At 35.3% G+C, this 23,969-nt stretch overlaps 1 protein-coding gene across 12 annotated transcripts; it reads right to left on the bottom strand.

The window, feature by feature from the left end:
* Positions 1–1,688: 1,688 nt before the first annotated feature.
* Positions 1,689–21,993, bottom strand: LOC130799029 (uncharacterized). Of its 12 annotated transcripts, none has more exons than XM_057662143.1 (7): positions 21,588–21,987; positions 20,195–20,261; positions 19,696–19,782; positions 18,203–18,382; positions 11,353–11,529; positions 3,909–4,085; positions 1,689–2,354 (listed from the first exon to the last, which is right to left on the bottom strand). In XM_057662143.1, exons 5-7 carry the CDS (start codon positions 11,506–11,508, stop codon positions 1,959–1,961), a joined length of 729 nt encoding a protein of 242 aa, XP_057518126.1. In that variant the 5' UTR covers positions 11,509–11,529; positions 18,203–18,382; positions 19,696–19,782; positions 20,195–20,261; positions 21,588–21,987; the 3' UTR covers positions 1,689–1,958. The 12 variants fall into 12 exon arrangements, 7 of the variants coding, with proteins under 7 accessions (XP_057518126.1, XP_057518129.1, XP_057518125.1 ...); XM_057662146.1 differs by having other exon boundaries at positions 18,203–18,318; XM_057662142.1 differs by having other exon boundaries at positions 19,700–19,782.
* Between the last annotated feature and the right edge of the window lie 1,976 nt (positions 21,994–23,969).

The following is a 23,969-nucleotide window of genomic DNA, read 5'->3' as shown; positions in this document are numbered from 1 at the left end:
GCTCGTGGTCCTGAAGGTACCATTCTTTTTTCTACCCCATATCTCCACTCTTCTTTCTTTCCTACTTTTGTTGAGATTTAGCGAAGACTTTTTCTATGGACTTGAAAATAGTGTTGTTGCCTTTGTTTCGCTGATATATAGTTCCTTGTCTTGTGTATTCTGTAGTGGATATAGCAGAAGTCACAGGGAAAGAACAATTGGAGGCACAGCCGTCAAACAAAGGAAGAGGAAGAAAGCAATGATTTGTAGCTAAAATCTTCGGTTAGGTACTAAGAAATGTAGTTGATCAAGGTTTTCTGTTGGAGCTCATCGCATGTGTAATTGATTTTGGACTACAATTGAGATTTTTTTCCTTTGCTTTTCAGATATCTTTTATGATATGAAATTGTTAATATTATTTGAATCAATGGCTGAGGGATCGTAGTAATTTCTGGCATTCTGTAGCTACTTTTCTTGTCCTGGAATACTGTACTTCAATCATGCTTATCTACCAAGTTACTCTTCATTTTGCTCTCTTTTCTGAGTTTTACGTCCATGGCTTCCGTTTCTCTCTCCTAGTTGAGATGCTCTTCATTTTTCTCTCTCTGTCCTTCAAGTCCCCAAAGGCCTATTATGGCTCTTCCTCTTCATGGACTTACAGTGAATTTAGAAGGGTTAGAATACATCACAAGTTGCATGCTGAGTTACATACTATCAGGAAGGGTGTAATACCCCAAATTTAGCTTGATAAACGATTGATAGACTACTCATATGAACAAGGTGCATCTTCTTTTCTAGTGAGCCCATTTGCTAAGAACTTCATAGTTAAGCGTGCTTGGTGAAGAGAAATCTTAGGATGGGTGAACTCCTGGGAAGTTTTCCCGGGTGCGCACGAGTGAGGCCAAAGTGCGCTGGAAAGACTTGTGTTGGTTTGTGGGGCTAGTCTACAGTCTCCATGAGTAGTCACCAGCGGTCCGAGGGGCCATGATGTTACAAATGGTATCAGAGCAACCCTGCGACCGTGGCTGATAGTGTTCAGTGCACCTAGTGGGGGAAAAGATCCTGAAGTTACGGTCCAACGAGGACGTTGTATTCTTAAGTGGGGGTGAGTGTAATACCCCAAATTTAGCTTGAAAAACGATTGATAGACTACTCATATCAGCAAGGTGCATCTTCTTTTCTAGGGAGCCCATTTGCTAGAAACTGCACAATTAAGCGTGCTTGGTGGGGAGCAATCTTAGGATGGGTGACCTCCTGGGAAGTTTTCCCAGGTGCGCACGAGTGAGGCCAAAGTGCGCTGGAAAGACTTGTGTCGGTTCGTGGGGCTAGTCTACAGTCTCCATGAGTAGTCACCAGGTGTCCGAGGGGCCGGGATGTTACAAAGGGTCTTAATATTGGAGAAAATGTAGTGGTTCGAGAAGAGTAGGATTGATGAAAAGCTCAAGAAACTCCTTATGATTAAAACGTTAATTATATCAGTAAATCTCAAATCCTATTCTATAACCTAGCTCCTCCTTACAGGTGGGGGAAACCATCAACAAACCTGAATCCTATTTTGATCTACCATGTCACCGATCCCATTGAGAAAGCTACATTCGACCCAAAAAGCTCCCATATTTAAAGGTCGAATGTAGCTTTTTCAATGGGACAAAGAAGTTGACCTACTTGCCCTCGGATTCAAAGTTTCTACAATATAAACAACGCAGACTTTCTATGTTTTTGAAATAATTTATACAAGCATCCAAAGTTTCGAGCCTACATTCTGCAATCTTAATTGAATCTAAACAAAGCGACTTTTGGTGCAACCATGAGTAGTTCTTTTGATTTTTCGAAAATGAAGGAGGCATGGGTATATCCTCTAAAATGGAATATTGTAAGAGTTTGAACTAAGCATGAAAGTAGCTTAAGCAATCCAGCACTAAATAGTAAAATCACAATTTCACTCTACACAATCTTCACCATAACACAAAAATATGAGATTAATCTACAAATATGATTCCATTTTCTCTAATGGCATCAAGGACGATGCCAAGCTTTCCCTCAATGCGCTCATCTTTCCGAGGCTCATAGGCCAGGGCATATACATCAGCTTCTTTTGATCTCTCAGCAATGAGCTTACCTACCACTCTGCATGCATTATTATCAGTAAGGGATGTCAAGGTAGTTCTTAAATCCTTAGCATTCGTGGTTGCAACAGATATCACTTTGCTGGTTCCACGGTGCATCACTTTGGCATGAATAAATCGCTTCGAGAAGAATACATTTAGCAGAAAAGGTCTCATGAACATATCAGTCCGTTGCTTCCATGATTTCCTACCGGTTTTCCTTGGTTCTCCTCGAGATAACCGAGTCCAAGCTGCTTGAACAACAAAATCCTGGATAACTTTCAAGTTTCAAACATCAAAAATAAAAAACCAGAGTCACAGTTTCATATTTTAGAATTTATATCACCCAAAATGAGGTGGCGATTGAATTAGTATAGAGATTTACAACACAATTAAGTGACTCCCACCTAGGCAAAGATTGGAGGGTAAAATATACATAACCTTACCCTTGTAATAACCGAGAGGTTGCTTCACATTGGTAATAACAGAGAGGTTGTTCACATTAGCCCTTGATAGCAAACATTATTTGCGCAACTAGTGTTGAGATTATTGCATATATAATATTATATTAATCAGTCCCATGAAACTGTTAAATTTAAGGGTTGTCAAAGTGAGGGGTGATAAACTCGTAACAAAATGCCTTGAAGTTCGACATCTTCATATTTGAAAAAAAAAGGCAACAAGTCAAATTAAAGTGATCAAAGAAAATGGAGGAAAAGAAAAGAGAAGAGGAAGGACAAAGGTAAAGAGGAAGTAGCTCTATAATTCAACTCCAAATCTTATCAACTTCTGTAGGATTTACATCTAAAGGAAACTGGATCACTATACTTCCCTCGCCCTTCCTTTCCCCTGATCCATATTTCAATGTATGAAAATAGAGTCATCACACTTTCACCCTTATCTTAGAGTCGTGTAGCAACTGGTTAGCTCATTTCATGACTCAACAAACTGTAAGAGTACCCAATATCATCAATGGAACCGTGACCAAATACCTTAAATTCCACAAAAAGTTTCATAAGCAAGAATTTGATTTGACAACCAAGAGCATTAAGTTAGTTTTTTTTATCAATTAAGCAATTGAGACCATATGAACAATGACGGGTTAAAAATGTAACAATGTATTCATAAGGTAAGGGAATCAAAATGGCAATCTTCCTTTTAGACGTATGCTTAAAGAGAATGAAAAAAAACTGGTCTCATTATCAAGTGACTTTTAGTTTGTTTACCAGATTCTTGAACAAACTCCATTAATTATTCCCTTATTACCACAAGACAATTTCCATTTTTTTTAGTAATTAAAACTTATTAGTTTTGCTTTTATAAAAAACTAATACAACATATAATATCATTCTAAATAGTTCAGCTAAAACAACAGATGTAGAAACACAAACCCTAACCCCCAAACCTAATTTATGTGGGAGACACCTAATGAGGGTAATGAAATATATGCATCAAAGTAAAACAATTATCATCACCAAATTTAAAAATTCATCAACTTTTCAAGCACATGGTTTATTAACAATCATTCTATATCTCCAAAAAAGAAACTCATTCTAAATATTTCAGATGAACAACTCATACTGAAGAAACAACTAGAACACAGTATAATTTGGATAGTGCAATTTGAACTAAATTGACAATTGAATCTGAATAAAAAAACATATATATATATATATATATATATATATATATATATATATATATATATATATATATATATATATATATATATATATATATATATATATATATATATATATATATATATATATATATATATATATATATATATATATATATGGGTTTATAAAAAGGAAATCATACCTGTTTGGGTGTAGAATTTGACAAATTAGTTTTAAAATTGAGAGAAAGATTGAATTGACGAAATGAAGAACATGATAATGAGGTGGGCTTATTCTTTCGAGCTCCAAACAAGTCTGACGATATAAGAAATGCAGAAGATGATATGCTACAAGCCATCTTCTTCTTTAACAGTAATTCCTGTGGCTCAAACAAATAAACCAGAAAGAGAAAATTATAAAGAAACTTTTAATATCATATCCTTCAACCTATTATTTAAATATGAATTGTCAAAAATATATCAACCTTTTAATCTAGTTGGAAATTCTTAACATATAGCATCCTAGTAATCGCTCTCTATTTTATCCACCCGTTTTTATTCGATAGATTACATCTCCATTGATCTCCCAATTACTCTCGATAATTGACCCTAATTGCTTAAACTTTGTTGGTTTATGTAATTTGAAATGTGGTTGTTGTATCTATTTATACTTTAAAAATCAAAAGACTTAACAAATATTTTGTTTCAGATTTTGAATTTTAGAATACTTCATATAATTAGTCGCACAATTAGTACAAAATATAAGAACGAAGTTCCTTGTTAGTTTAAAATGAATAAATAATTTTATACGAATGGACGAAAATTGTAAAATTTGTTTTGGACCAAATCTAGATGGGTCTGGGTCTAAATTTTTCAGACCCTATGGATCTGGGTCACGGTCTAGGTCCATTAAAAAATAGGGTATGGATCTGGTTCTAGTTGGACATGATCTAGATCCGACTCATGCCCATCCCTACATCCGCTTCTTTCTCCATAATTTTCTGACTTACTCTTTCTTTACTTTTACTTTTTATAACTTTACTTTATTTACTTTTACTTTTTTTCTTCTTTTCTTCCTTACTGTTCTACTGTTGGATATTTTTAGTGTTGTACTTGTATCTATTATTTACCAGTATCTATATTTAGATAATTATTTAGTGTAAATTATAAATCCAAAAAATACCCATCGTTCTGCTATGCCCTTCAGTAGGGAGAAACGTTGGATTACTTATCAAAGAAGGCAAGTACAAGTAGCAACTGCCAAATCTGTTATAGAAGAGGAATGACGTGTCAGCATAACAGACTAAGTACAACTTGCATGCTATTTTGCAGTAACATATTATGGAATATTCTAGGGGGAATGAATCGGTTAGATTTTGTGGGAGGGTAAGGTAGTGCAATCTAGTCCAGATATATGGTTGTAATAAATAACAGTAGTATGCTTGATATTTGTAAGAAATACCTTTGAGGTAAGGAGTCCCTTGTTGAAACAACTCATTGTAAACGTTCTTCACCATCTTTTCTCTAACACAACCTTCTTCACTTCTTCTTCTTCTTCTTCTACATTTTGTTATCTTTTACTTGCACATGTCATAACATGTTTGAGTCACTTCGATAGCATCTCGTATTTTCGTTCCCGCCTCACGTTCCAAACCGTATTGCGTTTCGAGTAACAATGCTCCATACACTCTTCTAGGTTTTCTTTGAGAAGAGCAAAAGTTAAATGCCCAACTGGCTGTATTTAGCAATTCAGAAAAGCCCAGCCACATGAGTAAATTTTTCCTTTACCTTTTTTATAATAATTATCTTCTTTTTTTCCTCCATCTTTTCATTTTCCATTTTTTTTCCTTCTTATTTTAGGACTTTCAACTTATTTTTCTATGTTTTATTTTTACTTACTTTTAGTAATCGACCCCAAATCGTACTTTGATCTGGTTTGAATCGCCTCGCCAGCTATGAAAACTCGACCAAAAATCTTATCGACCTGACTTCAGATTTTTAAAATTGGTGAATTTCGTTCCCGAGTCCCGACCCCACTCCGTGCTTATTTTTAAGAAGCGCGTGGCGCAAAAGATCCTTAGAGCCTAGGCGCAAAGCGCAAGGCGAAGGCGTGAGCTTTTTTTAGGCGAGGCTCACTTTTTCACTAAAGCTTAAAAATCAATTTTACAACATATATAACACTTAGAAGAATATGATATTCATATTTTAGTATCAACAAGCTTGAAAACATTCATTATCCTTGCGGGAAACACCACTTTAGCACAAAACTATTATGATGAGAATATGAAAAATTCCGAAAGTTATTTTCTTGTTCGCATGTTTTTTATTTTTTTTAAATAAGCAACGGTTTTTTGAACTTCATATTTAAGTAAATTTGGGTTTTAAGTTTTATTTCTTTTATGAAAAGACAAGCATAAGTATATTACACAACCCAACAAGCAGGTACACCGGGCTCACAAGGCGTGAAGCACATCAAGGCGCCCAAGGCGCATGCCTCATGTAGTGGGATTTACCTCACCTGGCCAAATCGAGGCGTACAAGGCGTACAAGGCGCAAATCGAGGCACGCTTTTTAAAACTAAAACTCTGCGACTCAGATCAATCCTCAATCCTGGTTACACTAGGTTTATTCCCATGAAGGCTCGTGATCTTGGTGTCAAGCTGTGAGTAGGCTGAGGATTTATAGACATGGCTTTTTATTTTATCTACAGTCTTATTTATCAAGTTTGGCATTGGCTTATTTTCTATAGCCGAAGGATTTTCAATGTGGTGAATGGTTTTGGAGCAATTAGGGGTTGAACAGAAATCGAAATATTATGCTGTGGAAGAGAAGCCTGCTGTCATATTGAATCCTTAGTTCTGATGGTTTTGCATAATTTCCTGATAGAATATGATGTAGCCGCTTTTAAAATAGTTACTGCAAAGATTAGGCATGATTTTATTTTGATTTAACTGATTGGAGGATTGATTCAGAAAGTAATTTGGGATAAGTTCGCTGTGGGAATGTGGAAAACATTCTGGCATTTCTTTCTTTAGAGTGTCACTCTTGGTATTAGCCTCTGGTTGCTTTAGTATGAGACACTTGTGGATTTCTCTTATGGCAACCGATAAGTGTGTCAGTTGTCTGACATGTTATGTGGAGATTGAGTTAGCTGTTAATGTTGATAGCTTAAACAAACTTTGGATTCCCACAACTATAAATGGATACTTAAGTTATACACAGGTATTATGTCTACCAGTTGAGCAGGTATTGTTGGAATTTACTGTTAATGAAGAAAAAGCGGAAGAACATCTAAAGGAGAATGTAATTTAAAATGAGTGTGAGTTCTGACGATTTGTCAGTGAGGATATTTTGATGTTCAAGTTACACAAGTTTTTTTGTTGATTTCATTGTCTGCTTTGTGAAGTCCTGAAGGCTTGCCTAACTCTTCAGCTGACCATATTTTGCAAGGGTTCTGATATTTAGCTTGACTTTCAAATAATTGGGTTAATTATTAAGCACAGTTTTTGTACTGCTGCTTTGTGCTAGAACTCAGAATATGATAAGTTAAGACTTGAGACCCAATAACTATTGTGTATTAATATTTGTTAGTGTGAAATGACGTTCATCTGAGTTGCCTGAAAATTTCCATTTATTGCTGCAATCAATTTGAGATGCAAATCCCCGCAGTAGTATTAAGTAAATAGATCCTTGTTCGAGTTTCTGACTTAGTATTTGCTGATGTGACTGCCGGTGCCTTAAATTTAAGACTGATCAAGCACAAGATGCAAAGAAGATGGAGAAGCTCAACAATATATTCTTTGCTTTGATGGCTCGTGGTCCTGAAGGTACCATTCTTTTTTCTACCCCATATCTCCACTCTTCTTTCTTTCCTACTTTTGTTGAGATTTAGCGAAGACTTTTTCTATGGACTTGAAAATAGTGTTGTTGCCTTTGTTTCGCTGATATATAGTTCCTTGTCTTGTGTATTCTGTAGTGGATATAGCAGAAGTCACAGGGAAAGAACAATTGGAGGCACAGCCGTCAAACAAAGGAAGAGGAAGAAAGCAATGATTTGTAGCTAAAATCTTCGGTTAGGTACTAAGAAATGTAGTTGATCAAGGTTTTCTGTTGGAGCTCATCGCATGTGTAATTGATTTTGGACTACAATTGAGATTTTTTTCCTTTGCTTTTCAGATATCTTTTATGATATGAAATTGTTAATATTATTTGAATCAATGGCTGAGGGATCGTAGTAATTTCTGGCATTCTGTAGCTACTTTTCTTGTCCTGGAATACTGTACTTCAATCATGCTTATCTACCAAGTTACTCTTCATTTTGCTCTCTTTTCTGAGTTTTACGTCCATGGCTTCCGTTTCTCTCTCCTAGTTGAGATGCTCTTCATTTTTCTCTCTCTGTCCTTCAAGTCCCCAAAGGCCTATTATGGCTCTTCCTCTTCATGGACTTACAGTGAATTTAGAAGGGTTAGAATACATCACAAGTTGCATGCTGAGTTACATACTATCAGGAAGGGTGTAATACCCCAAATTTAGCTTGATAAACGATTGATAGAATACTCATATGAACAAGGTGCATCTTCTTTTCTAGTGAGCCCATTTGCTAAGAACTCCATAGTTAAGCGTGCTTGGTGAAGAGAAATCTTAGGATGGGTGAACTCCTGGGAAGTTTTCCCGGGTGCGCACGAGTGAGGCCAAAGTGCGCTGGAAAGACTTGTGTTGGTTTGTGGGGCTAGTCTACAGTCTCCATGAGTAGTCACCAGCGGTCCGAGGGGCCATGATGTTACAAATGGTATCAGAGCAACCCTGCGACCGTGGCTGATAGTGTTCAGTGCACCTAGTGGGGGAAAAGATCCTGAAGTTACGGTCCAACGAGGACGTTGTATTCTTAAGTGGGGGTGAGTGTAATACCCCAAATTTAGCTTGAAAAACGATTGATAGACTACTCATATCAGCAAGGTGCATCTTCTTTTCTAGGGAGCCCATTTGCTAGAAACTGCACAATTAAGCGTGCTTGGTGGGGAGCAATCTTAGGATGGGTGACCTCCTGGGAAGTTTTCCCAGGTGCGCACGAGTGAGGCCAAAGTGCGCTGGAAAGACTTGTGTCGGTTCGTGGGGCTAGTCTACAGTCTCCATGAGTAGTCACCAGGTGTCCGAGGGGCCGGGATGTTACAAAGGGTCTTAATATTGGAGAAAATGTAGTGGTTCGAGAAGAGTAGGATTGATGAAAAGCTCAAGAAACTCCTTATGATTAAAACGGTAATTATATCAGTAAATCTCAAATCCTATTCTATAACCTAGCTCCTCCTTACAGGTGGGGGAAACCATCAACAAACCTGAATCCTATTTTGATCTACCATGTCACCGATCCCATTGAGAAAGCTACATTCGACCCAAAAAGCTCCCATATTTAAAGGTCGAATGTAGTTTTTTCAATGGGACAAAGAAGTTGACCTACTTGCCCTCGGATTCAAAGTTTCTACAATATAAACAACGCAGACTTTCTATGTTTTTGAAATAATTTATACAAGCATCCAAAGTTTCGAGCCTACATTCTGCAATCTTAATTGAATCTAAACAAAGCGACTTTTGGTGCAACCATGAGTAGTTCTTTTGATTTTTCGAAAATGAAGGAGGCATGGGTATATCCTCTAAAATGGAATATTGTAAGAGTTTGAACTAAGCATGAAAGTAGCTTAAGCAATCCAGCACTAAATAGTAAAATCACAATTTCACTCTACACAATCTTCACCATAACACAAAAATATGAGATTAATCTACAAATATGATTCCATTTTCTCTAATGGCATCAAGGACGATGCCAAGCTTTCCCTCAATGCGCTCATCTTTCCGAGGCTCATAGGCCAGGGCATATACATCAGCTTCTTTTGATCTCTCAGCAATGAGCTTACCTACCACTCTGCATGCATTATTATCAGTAAGGGATGTCAAGGTAGTTCTTAAATCCTTAGCATTCGTGGTTGCAACAGATATCACTTTGCTGGTTCCACGGTGCATCACTTTGGCATGAATAAATCGCTTCGAGAAGAATACATTTAGCAGAAAAGGTCTCATGAACATATCAGTCCGTTGCTTCCATGATTTCCTACCGGTTTTCCTTGGTTCTCCTCGAGATAACCGAGTCCAAGCTGCTTGAACAACAAAATCCTGGATAACTTTCAAGTTTCAAACATCAAAAATAAAAAACCAGAGTCACAGTTTCATATTTTAGAATTTATATCACCCAAAATGAGGTGGCGATTGAATTAGTATAGAGATTTACAACACAATTAAGTGACTCCCACCTAGGCAAAGATTGGAGGGTAAAATATACATAACCTTACCCTTGTAATAACCGAGAGGTTGCTTCACATTGGTAATAACAGAGAGGTTGTTCACATTAGCCCTTGATAGCAAACATTATTTGCGCAACTAGTGTTGAGATTATTGCATATATAATATTATATTAATCAGTCCCATGAAACTGTTAAATTTAAGGGTTGTCAAAGTGAGGGGTGATAAACTCGTAACAAAATGCCTTGAAGTTCGACATCTTCATATTTGAAAAAAAAAGGCAACAAGTCAAATTAAAGTGATCAAAGAAAATGGAGGAAAAGAAAAGAGAAGAGGAAGGACAAAGGTAAAGAGGAAGTAGCTCTATAATTCAACTCCAAATCTTATCAACTTCTGTAGGATTTACATCTAAAGGAAACTGGATCACTATACTTCCCTCGCCCTTCCTTTCCCCTGATCCATATTTCAATGTATGAAAATAGAGTCATCACACTTTCACCCTTATCTTAGAGTCGTGTAGCAACTGGTTAGCTCATTTCATGACTCAACAAACTGTAAGAGTACCCAATATCATCAATGGAACCGTGACCAAATACCTTAAATTCCACAAAAAGTTTCATAAGCAAGAATTTGATTTGACAACCAAGAGCATTAAGTTAGTTTTTTTTATCAATTAAGCAATTGAGACCATATGAACAATGACGGGTTAAAAATGTAACAATGTATTCATAAGGTAAGGGAATCAAAATGGCAATCTTCCTTTTAGACGTATGCTTAAAGAGAATGAAAAAAAACTGGTCTCATTATCAAGTGACTTTTAGTTTGTTTACCAGATTCTTGAACAAACTCCATTAATTATTCCCTCATTACCACAAGACAATTTCCATTTTTTTTAGTAATTAAAACTTATTAGTTTTGCTTTTATAAAAAACTAATACTACATATAATATCATTCTAAATAGTTCAGCTAAAACAACAGATGTAGAAACACAAACCCTAACCCCCAAACCTAATTTATGTGGGAGACACCTAATGAGGGTAATGAAATATATGCATCAAAGTAAAACAATTATCATCACCAAATTTAAAAATTCATCAACTTTTCAAGCACATGGTTTATTAACAATCATTCTATATCTCCAAAAAAGAAACTCATTCTAAATATTTCAGATGAACAACTCATACTGAAGAAACAACTAGAACACAGTATAATTTGGATAGTGCAATTTGAACTAAATTGACAATTGAATCTGAATAAAAAAACATATATATATATATATATATATATATATATATATATATATATATATATATATATATATATATATATATGGGTTTATAAAAAGGAAATCATACCTGTTTGGGTGTAGAATTTGACAAATTAGTTTTAAAATTGAGAGAAAGATTGAATTGACGAAATGAAGAACATGATAATGAGGTGGGCTTATTCTTTCGAGCTCCAAACAAGTCTGACGATATAAGAAATGCAGAAGATGATATGCTACAAGCCATCTTCTTCTTTAACAGTAATTCCTGTGGCTCAAACAAATAAACCAGAAAGAGAAAATTATAAAGAAACTTTTAATATCATATCCTTCAACTTATTATTTAAATATGAATTGTCAAAAATATATCAACCTTTTAATCTAGTTGGAAATTCTTAACATATAGCATCCTAGTAATCGCTCTCTATTTTATCCACCCGTTTTTATTCGATAGATTACATCTCCATTGATCTCCCAATTACTCTCGATAATTGACCCTAATTGCTTAAACTTTGTTGGTTTATGTAATTTGAAATGTGGTTGTTGTATCTATTTATACTTTAAAAATCAAAAGACTTAACAAATATTTTGTTTCAGATTTTGAATTTTAGAATACTTCATATAATTAGTCGCACAATTAGTACAAAATATAAGAACGAAGTTCCTTGTTAGTTTAAAATGAATAAATAATTTTATACGAATGGACGAAAATTGTAAAATTTGTTTTGGACCAAATCTAGATGGGTTTGGGTCTAAATTTTTCAGACCCTATGGATCTGGGTCACGGTCTAGGTCCATTAAAAAATAGGGTATGGATCTGGTTCTAGTTGGACATGATCTAGATCCGACTCATGCCCATCTCTACATCCGCTTCTTTCTCCATAATTTTCTGACTTACTCTTTCTTTACTTTTACTTTTTATAACTTTACTTTATTTACTTTTACTTTTTTTCTTCTTTTCTTCCTTACTGTTCTACTGTTGGATTTTTTTAGTGTTGTACTTGTATCTATTATTTACCAGTATCTATATTTAGATAATTATTTAGTGTAAATTATAAATCCAAAAAATACCCATCGTTCTGCTATGCCCTTCAGTAGGGAGAAACGTTGGATTACTTATCAAAGAAGGCAAGTACAAGTAGCAACTGCCAAATCTGTTATAGAAGAGGAATGACGTGTCAGCATAACAGATTAAGTACAACTTGCATGCTATTTTGCAGTAACATATTATGGAATATTCTAGGGGGAATGAATCGGTTAGATTTTGTGGGAGGGTAAGGTAGTGCAATCTAGTCCAGATATATGGTTGTAATAAATAACAGTAGTATGCTTGATATTTGTAAGAAATACCTTTGAGGTAAGGAGTCCCTTGTTGAAACAACTCATTGTAAACGTTCTTCACCATCTTTTCTCTAACACAACCTTCTTCACTTCTTCTTCTTCTTATTCTACATTTTGTTATCTTTTACTTGCACATGTCATAACATGTTTGAGTCACTTCGATAGCATCTCGTATTTTCGTTCCCGCCTCACGTTCCAAACCGTATTGCGTTTCGAGTAACAATGCTCCATACACTCTTCTAGGTTTTCTTTGAGAAGAGCAAAAGTTAAATGCCCAACTGGCTGTATTTAGCAATTCAGAAAAGCCCAGCCACATGAGTAAATTTTTCCTTTACCTTTTTTATAATAATTATCTTCTTTTTTTCCTCCATCTTTTCATTTTCCATTTTTTTTCCTTCTTATTTTAGGACTTTCAACTTATTTTTCTATGTTTTATTTTTACTTACTTTTAGTAATCGACCCCAAATCGTACTTTGATCTGGTTTGAATCGCCTCGCCAGCTATGAAAACTCGACCAAAAATCTTATCGACCTGACTTCAGATTTTTAAAATTGGTGAATTTCGTTCCCGAGTCCCGACCCCACTCCGTGCTTATTTTTAAGAAGCGCGTGGCGCAAAAGATCCTTAGAGCCTAGGCGCAAAGCGCAAGGCGAAGGCGTGAGCTTTTTTTAGGCAAGGCTCACTTTTTCACTAAAGCTTAAAAATCAATTTTACAACATATATAACACTTAGAAGAATATGATATTCATATTTTAGTATCAACAAGCTTGAAAACATTCATTATCCTTGCGGGAAACACCACTTTAGCACAAAACTATTATGATGAGAATATGAAAAATTCCGAAAGTTATTTTCTTGTTCGCATGTTTTTTATTTTTTTTAAATAAGCAACGGTTTTTTGAACTTCATATTTAAGTAAATTTGGGTTTTAAGTTTTATTTCTTTTATGAAAAAACAAGCATAAGTATATTACACAACCCAACAAGCAGGTACACCGGGCTCACAAGGCGTGAAGCACATCAAGGCGCCCAAGGCGCATGCCTCATGTAGTGGGCTTTACCTCACCTGGCCAAATCGAGGCGTACAAGGCGTACAAGGCGCAAATCGAGGCACGCTTTTTAAAACTAAAACTCTGCGACTCAGATCAATCCTCAATCCTGGTTACACTAGGTTTATTCCCATGAAGGCTCGTGATCTTGGTGTCAAGCTGTGAGTAGGCTGAGGATTTATAGACATGGCTTTTTATTTTATCTACAGTCTTATTTATCAAGTTTGGCATTGGCTTATTTTCTATAGCCGAAGGATTTTCAATGTGGTGAATGGTTTTGGAGCAATTAGGGGTTGAACAGAAATCGAAATATTATGCTGTGGAAGAGAAGCCTGCTGTCATATTGAATCCTTAGTTCTGATGGTTTTGCATAATTTCCTGATAGAATATGATGTAGCCGCTTTTAAAATAGTTACTGCAAAGATTAGGCATGATTTTATTTTGATTTAACTGATTGGAGGATTGATTCAGAAAGTAATTTGGGATAAGTTCGCTGTGGGAATGTGGAAAACATTCTGGCATTTCTTTCTCTAGAGTGTCACTCTTGGTATTAGCCTCTGGTTGCTTTAGTATGAGACACTTGTGGATTTCTCTTATGGTAACTGATAAGTGTGTCAGTTGTCTGACATGTTATGTGGAGATTGAGTTAGCTGTTAATGTTGATAGCTTAAACAAACTTTGGATTCCCACAACTATAAATGGATGCTTAAGTTATACACAGGTATTATGTCTACTAGTTGAGCAGGTATTGTTGGAATTTACTGTTAATGAAGAAAAAGGAGATGAACATCTAAAGGGGAATGTAATTTAAAATGAGTGTAAGTTCTGACGATTTTTCAGTGAGGATATTTTGATGTTCAAGTTATACAAGTTTTTTTGTTGATTTCATTGTCTGCTTTGTGAAGTCCGGAAGGCTTGCCTAACTCTTCCGCTGACCATATTTTGCAAGGATTCTGATATTTAGCTTGACTTTCAAATAATTGGGTTAATTATTAAGCACAGTTTGTGTACTGCTGCTTTGTGCTAGAACTCAGAATATGATAAGTTAAGACTTGAGACCCAATAACTATTGTGTATTAATATTTGTTAGTGTGGAATGACGTTCATCTGAGTTGCCTGAAAATTTCCATTCATTTGCTGCAATCAATTTGAGATGCAAATCCCCGCAGTAGTATTAAGTAAATAGATCCTTGTTTGAGTTTCTGACTTAGTATTTGCTGATGTGACTGCCAGTGCATTAAATTTAAGACTGATCAAGCACAAGATGCAAAAAAGATGGAGAAGCTTAACAATATATTCTTTGCTTTGATGGCTCGTGGTCCTGAAGGTACTATTCTTTTTTCTACCCCATCTCTCCACTCTTCTTTCTTTCCTACTTTTGTTGAGATTTAGCGAAGACTTTTTCTATGGACTTGAAAAAAGTGTTGTTGATGCCCCAAATTGCATGCTGAATTACATACTATCAGGAAGGGTGTAATACCCCAAATTTAGCATGAAAAACGATTGATAGACTACTCATATCAACAAGGTGCATTTTCTATTCTAGGGAGCCCATTTGGTAAGAACTTCACAGTTAAGCGTGCTTGGTGAGGAGCAATCTTAGGATGGGTAACCACCTGGGAAGTTTCCCGGGTGTGCACGAGTGAGGCCAAAGTACGCTGGAAAGACTTGTGTTGGTTTGTGGGGCTAGTCTACAGTCTCCATGAGTAGTCACCAGCGGTCCGAGGGGCCGGGATGTTACAAATGGTATCAGAGCAACCCTGCGACCGTGGCTGATAGTGTTCAGTGCACCTAGTGGGGAAAAAGATCCTGAAGTTACGGTCCAACGAGGACGTTGTATTCTTAAGTGGGGGTGAGCGTAATACCCCAAATTAAGCTTTAAAAACGATTGATAAACTATTCATATCAACAAGATGTATATTCTTTTCTAGGGAGCCCATTTGCTAAGAACTACACAGTTAAGCGTGCTTTTGGTGGATAGTAATCTTAGGATGGGTGACCTCCTGGGAAGTTTTCCCAGGTGCGCACGAGTGAGGCCAAAGTGCGCTGGAAAGACTTGTGTTGGTTCGTGGAGCTAGTCTACAGTCTCCATGAGTAGTCACCAGCGGTCCGAGGGGCCGGGATGTTACAAAGGGTCTTAATATTGGAGAAAATGTAGTGGCTCGAGAAGAGTAGCATTGATGAAAAGCTCAAGAAACTCCTTATGATTAAAACGGTAATTATATCAGTAAATCTCAAATCCTATTCTATAACCTAGCTCCTCCTTACAGGTGGGGGGAAACCATCAACAAACCTGAATTCCTATTCAGATCTACCATGTCACCGATCCCATTGAGAAAGCTACATTCGACCCAAAAAGCTCCCATATTTAAAGGTCGAATGTAGCTTTTTCAATGGGACAAGGGAGTTGACCTACTTGCCCTCGGATTCAAAGTCTACAATCTAAACAACGCAGACTTTCTATGTTTTTGAAATAATTTATACAAGCATCCAAAGTTTCGAGCCTACATTCTGCAATCTCAATTGAATCTAAACAAAGCGTCTTTTGGTGCAACTATGAGTAGTTCTTTTGATCCTTCGAAAATGAAGGAGGCATGGGTATATCCTCTAAAATAGAATATTGTAAGAGTTTGAAGTAAGCATGAAAGTAGCTTAAGCAATCCAGCACTAAATAGTAAAATCACAATTACACTCTACACAATCTTCACCATAACACAAAAATGTGAGATTAATCTACAAAAATGATTCCATTTTCTCTAATGGCATCAAGGACGATGCCAAGCTTTCCCTCAATGCGCTCATCTTTCCGAGGCTCATAGGCCAGGGCATATACATCAGCTTCTTTTGATCTTTCAGCAATGAGCTTACCTACCACTCTGCATGCATTATTATCAGTAAGGGATGTCAAGGTAGTTCTTAAATCCTTAGCATTCGTGGTTGCAACAGATATCACTTTGCTGGTTCCACGGTGCATCACTTTGGCATGAATAAATCGCTTCGAGAAGAATACATTTAGCAGAAAAGGTCTCATGAACATATCAGTCCGTTGCTTCCATGATTTCCTACCGGTTTTCCTTGGTTCTCCTCGAGATCTCCGAGTTCAAGCTGCTTGAACAACAGAATCCTGGATAACTTTCAAGTTTCAAACATCTAAAATAAAAAACCAGAGTCACAGTTTCATATTTTAGAATTTATATCACCCAAAATGAGGTGGCGATTGAATTAGTATAGAGATTACAACACAATTAAGTGACTCCCACCTAGGCAAAGATTGGAGGGTAAAATGTACATAACCTTACCCTTGTAATAACCGAGAGGTTGCTTCACATTGGTAATAACAGAGAGGTTGTTCATAATAGCCCTTGATAGCAAACATTATTTGCGCAACTAGTGTTGAGATTATTGCATATATAATATTATATTAATCAGTCCCATGAAACTGTTAAATTTAAGGGTTGTCAAAGTGAGGGGTGATAAACTCGTAACAAAATGCCTTGAAGTTCGACATCTTCATATTTGACAAAAAAAAAAGGCAACAAGTCAAATTAAAGTGATCAAAGAAAATGGAGGAAAAGAAAAGGGAAGAGGAAGGACAAAGGTAAAGAGGAAGTAGCCCTATAATTCAACTCCAAATCTTATCAACTTTTGTAGGATTTACATCTAAAGGAAACTGGATCACTATACTTCCCTCGCCCTTCCTTTCCCCTGATCCATATTTCAATGTATGAAAATAGATTCATCACACTTTCACCCATATCTTAGAGTCGTGTAGCAACTGGTTAGCTCATTTCATGACTCAACAAACTGTAAGAGTACCCAATATCATCAATGGAACCGTGACCAAATACCTTAAATTCCACAAAAAGTTTCATAAGCAATAATTTGATTTGACAACCAAGAGCATTAAGTTTGTTTTTTTTATCAATTAAGCAATTAAGACCATATGAACAATGACGGGTTAAAAATCTAACAATGTATTCATAAGGTAAAGGAATCAAAATGGAAATCTTCCTTTTAGACGTATGCTTAAAGAGAATGAAAAAAAACTGGTCTCAATATCAAGTGACTTTTAGTTTGTTTACTAGATTCTTGAACAAACTCCATTAATTATTCCCTCATTACCACAAGACAATTTCCATTGTTTTTAGTAATTAAAACTTATTAGTTTTGCTTTTATAAAAAACTAATACTACATATTATATCATTCTAAATAGTTCAGCTAAAACAACAGATATAGAAACACAAACCCTAACCCCCAAACCTAATTTATGTGGGAGACACCTAATGAGGGTAATGAAATATATGCATCAAAGTAAAACAATTATCATCACCAAATTTCAAAATTCATCAATTTTTCAAGCACATGGTTTATTAACAATCATTCTATATCTCCAAAAAAGAAACTAATTCTAAATATTTCAGATGAACAACTCATACTGAAGAAACAACTAGAACACAGTATAATTTGGATAGTGCAATTTGAACTAAATTGACAATTGAATCTGAACAAATAAACATTTATATATATGGGTTTGTAAAAAGGAAATCATACCTGTTTGGGTGTAGAATTTGACAAATTAGTTTTGGAATTGACAGAAAGATTGAATTGAGGAAATGAAGAAGACCATGATAATGAGGTGGGCTTATTCTTTCAAGCTCCAAACAAGTCTGACGATATAAGAAATGCAGAAGATGATATGTTACAAGACATCTTCTTCTTTAACAGTAATTCCTGTGGCTCAAACAAATAAACCAGAAAGAGAAAATTATAATGAAACTTTTAATATCATATCCTTCAACTTATTATTTAAATATAAATTGTCAAAAACATATCAACCTTTTGATCTGTAGAAAAAAAACACAATTATTGATTATTTTTAAATAAATTCACATATTCGGTATAATTGTTGAAAATAAACTCAATTATTGTTTATTCCTAATCGTCTAATTACAAAAAGCTTTAAAGATGGCTATAAACAATAGGTGGATTTATTTAAAAATTAAACAATTACTAAATTTATATTTAGCAGATCAAGCAAAAATAGGTTTATTATTGAAAAATTTCCCCTTATTTGAATTACACAAACAAGATCACCCAGTTAATGAATCGATCAACTACACCAATAAATTAGTACAAGTTCCCAAAAAAAAAGTGGGAGAAAGTTGCAAAATTTCAACATGAACAGTTGTAAATTGAAATAGAAAATATTTTTATTACTTATCAAAATATTCCATAAATTATCATACCCACCATTTATCTACTGCCTATGACACGTACAATTTCATACCCACGCCTACTCAAATAGGTTTTTATCCGAAATTATCCACACCCACTATATGCCATGTCCATCTTATACTTACCCCATATCCACCACATAGCCACTCTATACCCACAGGCTACATCATATCGCCCTATCCTCACCTCATACCCACCCACCCCTTACTCGTCTATAAACTCTAAACACATTGTATCATAAAAGTCATAGTAATAGTCATAGTTATCAACCTAGTATCCTGCATAGGTCGGGGTCCGGGAGAGGAAGGAAGCGGACAGACCATACCCGTACCCCCTACAAGGAAAGGGCGCAGAGGACTGCACGCACACAAATAATCCCCTAAAAGGATGGGCCCTACAAAGAGAAATGTGAGTGGTATACATCTCGCATTCTCGCCTAGGAAGGCATCTATAACAAATAAACCACATTAAAATTGTAACTGAATCATAAAAAAGAAAAACAAAAGGAAACTAAAAACCCAAATAGATAACTAAGATAGAAAAGGGTAAAGGTGTAACAACCCGACTTACCGCTGACTGGGTAAACATGGTCATCACTGGGTTCGTTTCCCAATAAACTGAAATCACACTTCCAAAACTCAAGCAAAAGGGGTCACAAGCTCTTCAACGTGACTAACTCAACTAAATCCCAAAATCAATATCTAACTAAAACACTAGACAATCATACAATTCTCTACAAGTCCGATATAATCAGCATAGCCAAAACAAATATACATTTATTCAAAATCATAATACAAATCTACAAATACCTACGTGCTCAGCTTAATATACATCCTTGGAACGCTATTCAACACCGCTAACCCATCGTTCCCGACCGGTTCCAATCTGTAATCAGGCTAAAAGATGGAAACAACAAGGAATCAGATTAAACTGAGTGAGAAGCAACAATCCAAAACAATTAAACACAGCAATACAAAACAATGGTTTAAAAGCAACATCAGTTTCCTAGATCTATGTGCGCACAGGGAGTCTAGTTTGAGAGGTGCCCCATAGCTCTAAGGCTATGTCGCTCTCGGGTGAAGCTAGTCAATATCTCAATGACAATTTGCTTCAAAACAGGGAGTAGGGAACCATGTTCCTCAACTCCGTCAATGACCAGCCCGCAAGCCCAATCCATTGACCATATCAATATCAGCATAATCATTCATAAACATTTATCACATTCATATAAATTTCACAAACTTTAAATAAACATTTTACAAATGGTACCCTGGCCGGACCCCTTTTTAAGAGACTGTTACTACTCACCGACAATGTCGCTTCAAAGTAACGAATCCAGCTATCAACTAGAAGGGTTCTTCGATGACGTCATCTCCTGGAGCATCACAACAACGCATACGATAGCTTCAGCTAGGTTCATTTAATTCATTACTACTCTTCCTAACAATGCATAGATCCAACAGCTATTCTAATATTTCGAATCATTTAAATCTCACATGTTCTATTCTAATCTCCCGATTTTCCATCAAGATTTTATAACCACGTCCTATAATTGTCAATTTCTCTTCAAGATTAACAACGTCTATAACTTCCTTAGTTTCCTTTGTAATTCCAACTACTACAAAAAGATATACATTTTAACTCATCATTATCAATACTTTTAAGAATCATATAATTAAATCAAGAACCCCGATTATCCAATATTTCATCACATTCATATATTTCTCGACCTATATTTAACATTATTTATCCACAACCCTTATTTTCCAATATGCACATTTAACCACAAAGATAAGTATTCTAGTCTACAATCCACTAGTCCACAAGAATCTAATACCTCATCAGAGAATATTAAATTATTTACAATTAATCTTTACAACTATCCTTCAAACAATTACATAATCCCAACATTTCTTCAATCCAAACTAATCATCTCAAGATCCATCAAATCATACTTATCATCATATAACTTACTAATAATACATTTTCCATCAATTTTCCAATTAAACACCAATATATTCATTCAAACTTAACATTGAAAATCCTTAAAGAATCACATAATACCTTCAAGAATATCAAATTATATACTTTACCCATAACTCTTGTTTTAGCATTTCTAATCATCATATAACAGTAAAACTTTGATCTTTAATTCACTATTTACATCTTATTAAACTGGAAGTAAACATTCTAGCCACAATTGCTATTGCTCATAAAGAATTAATAATCCATCTAAAATATTCAATCATCTAACAATTAGCTCTTGACGAGTATCCACAATCAAAATGATTAATCTCAACTTCACCTAAATCTATCAATCAACATAATACCCATAACAAGTTCTCAAATCAACAAACATCTAATATATCATCTAAGAGCATCACTTTACTCAATTACTTGTCATCATCATCGTCAAAACCACCTTGAACAACTAGCATTTACCTGAGAAATTCATTAACCTAACCAAAATCAGGACATCATCATCATCATTAGCCATAAATTCCTACTTCCTAACAATAATTATCCAATATCTCATATCCAACTAATAATCCCAATCAACATAGCTCATCCAATTAGTTTATATAAATTCACGATTCAATAAAATTTAGCGTTTAACACATGATTAATAAATTATTCAATTAAAAGTACATGAATCAGAGTATACCCATCAAGAAAACAGAGAAGGGCTTAAGACAACTACCTTCTGTTCAGCTACCAGAAACAAGGAGGAAAACGGACTTAATGCTTGATTCACGGTTTGAATTGGATGTTTAATCAGGAGATTGAAGCTCACTGCTTCTCCCCTAACTCGGCAGAAATCAGAGACAAGGGGAAAGGATTTCGATGCTACTTTGATTTCACACAGCCTTTCGAAATTCAGAGGAAGAAGAACCCAATTTCTTCGAAAATCAAAGACAAGGGACGGCGGGATAAGAGCATGGGTTTCGAAGGTCTTGAGGATGCAAAGAAGGGTTTGAAAATTATGATGAATAGTGACGGAATGAGAAGGAAGGAGAAGGAAGGGAAATGGGGAAAGGGAATGTCGGTTTAGGAGAAGGAGACGGGAAAGGAAATGGGAATTGTGGAAAAAAAGTTTATGATTTGGGTATTAATTTTAGTTAGTTTTTTTTTTCTTAATATATATATATATATATATATATATATATATATATATATATATATATATATATATATATATATATATATCATCATTATTATTATTATTATTATTATTATTATCACTTAACCCACTTGATTCACGGTAATTTCTAATTAGTTTAAAGCTGAAAATGATTTTATTTATTTTTAAAATTTTCGAATGTTACAAAAGGAGACGAGAACTATCAATAATCTAAAACACAAATATGATGTCTCCAACTATTTTTATCCCTAGTCGGGTCCTCAGAAAGGTGCAACACCTACAAGTCAATTTTTATTTGTTTATTCCACGTTCTCTTGGGTCTACCTCAACTTCTCTTGCCCTCCACTACTAAGGCTTTCCACCATTCTCTTTGGTGCATCTCTGCTCTTCCTCTTCATATGTCAAATCCAACTTGACCTGTTTTTATGCAACTTTGCTCACAAAAGGGCGACCCCTTGCCTCTCTCTCAACTTCTAGTTCCTAATTATATTTATCCTTGTGTGCCCAAACATCCAACTCAACATTCTCATCTCCGCTACATTCATTTTTCGTTCAACGAACTTTTTTACCAGCCAACATTCTATCCTATACAACAATGCATGCCTAATGGCCACTCGGTAAAATTTACCTTTTAATCTAGTGGGAAATTCTTATCATATAGCAGCCTAGTAATCGCTCTCTATTTTATCCACCCGTTTTTATTCGATAGATTACATCTCCATTGATCTCCCAATTACTCTCGATGATTGACCCTAATTGCTTAAACTTTGTTGGTTTATGTAATTTGAAATGTGGTTGTTGTATCTATTTATACTTTAAAAATCAAAAGACTTAACAAATATTTCGTTTCAGATTTTGAATGTTGGAATACTTCATATAATTGGTCGCACAATTAGTACAAAATATAAGAACGAAGTTACTTGTTATTTTAAAATGAATAAATAATTTTATACGAATGGACGAATATTGTAAAATTTGTTTTGGACCAAATCTAGATGGGTCTGGGTCTAAATTTTCCAGACCCTATGGATCTGGGTCCAGGTATAGGTCCATTAAAAAATAGGGTATAGATCTTGTTCTAGTTGGACCTGATCTAGATCCGACTCATGCGCATCCCTACATCCGCTTCTTTCTCCATAATTTTCTGACTTACTCTTTGTTTACTTTTACTTTTTATAACTTTACTTTATTTACTTTTACTTTTTTTCTTCTTTTCTTCCTTACTGTTCTACTGTTGGATTTTTTTAGTGTTGTACTTGTATCTATTATTTACCAGTATCTATATTTAGATAATTATTTAGAGTAAATTATAACACCAAAAAATACCCATCGTTCTGCTATGCCCTTCAGTAGGGAGAAACGTTGGATTACTTATCAAAGAAGGCAAGTACAAGCAGCAACTGCCAAATCTGTTATAGAAGAGGAATGACGTGTCAGCATAACAGATTAAGTACAACTTGCTGGCTATTTTGCAGTAACATAAGATGGAATATTCTAGGGGGAATGAATCGGTTAGATTTTGTGGGAAGGTAAGGTAGTGCAATCTAGTCCAGATATATGGTTGTAATAAATAACAGTAGTATGCTTGATAATTTTAAGAAATACCTTTGAGGTAAGGAGTCCCTTGTTGAAACAACTCATTGTAACGTTCTTCACCATCTTTTTTCTAACACAACCTTCTTCACTTCTTCTTCTTCTTCTTCTACATTTTGTTATCTTTTACTTGCACATGTCATAGCATGTTTGAGTCACTTCGATAGCATCTCGTATTTTCGTTCTCGTCTCACGTTCCAAACCGTATTGCGTTTCGAGTAACAATGCTCCATACACTCTTCTAGGTTTTCTTTGAGAAGAGAAAAAGTTAAATGCCCAACTGGCTGTATTTAGCAATTCAGAAAAGCCCAGCCACATGAGTAAATTTTTCCTTTACCTTTTTTATAA

Source organism: Amaranthus tricolor, chromosome 13, assembly GCF_026212465.1.
Source record: "Amaranthus tricolor cultivar Red isolate AtriRed21 chromosome 13, ASM2621246v1, whole genome shotgun sequence".
Lineage (NCBI taxonomy): Eukaryota > Viridiplantae > Streptophyta > Magnoliopsida > Caryophyllales > Amaranthaceae > Amaranthus > Amaranthus tricolor.
Note: the sequence above shows the minus strand (reverse complement) of the source record. Positions and strands in the feature narration are given on the sequence as shown.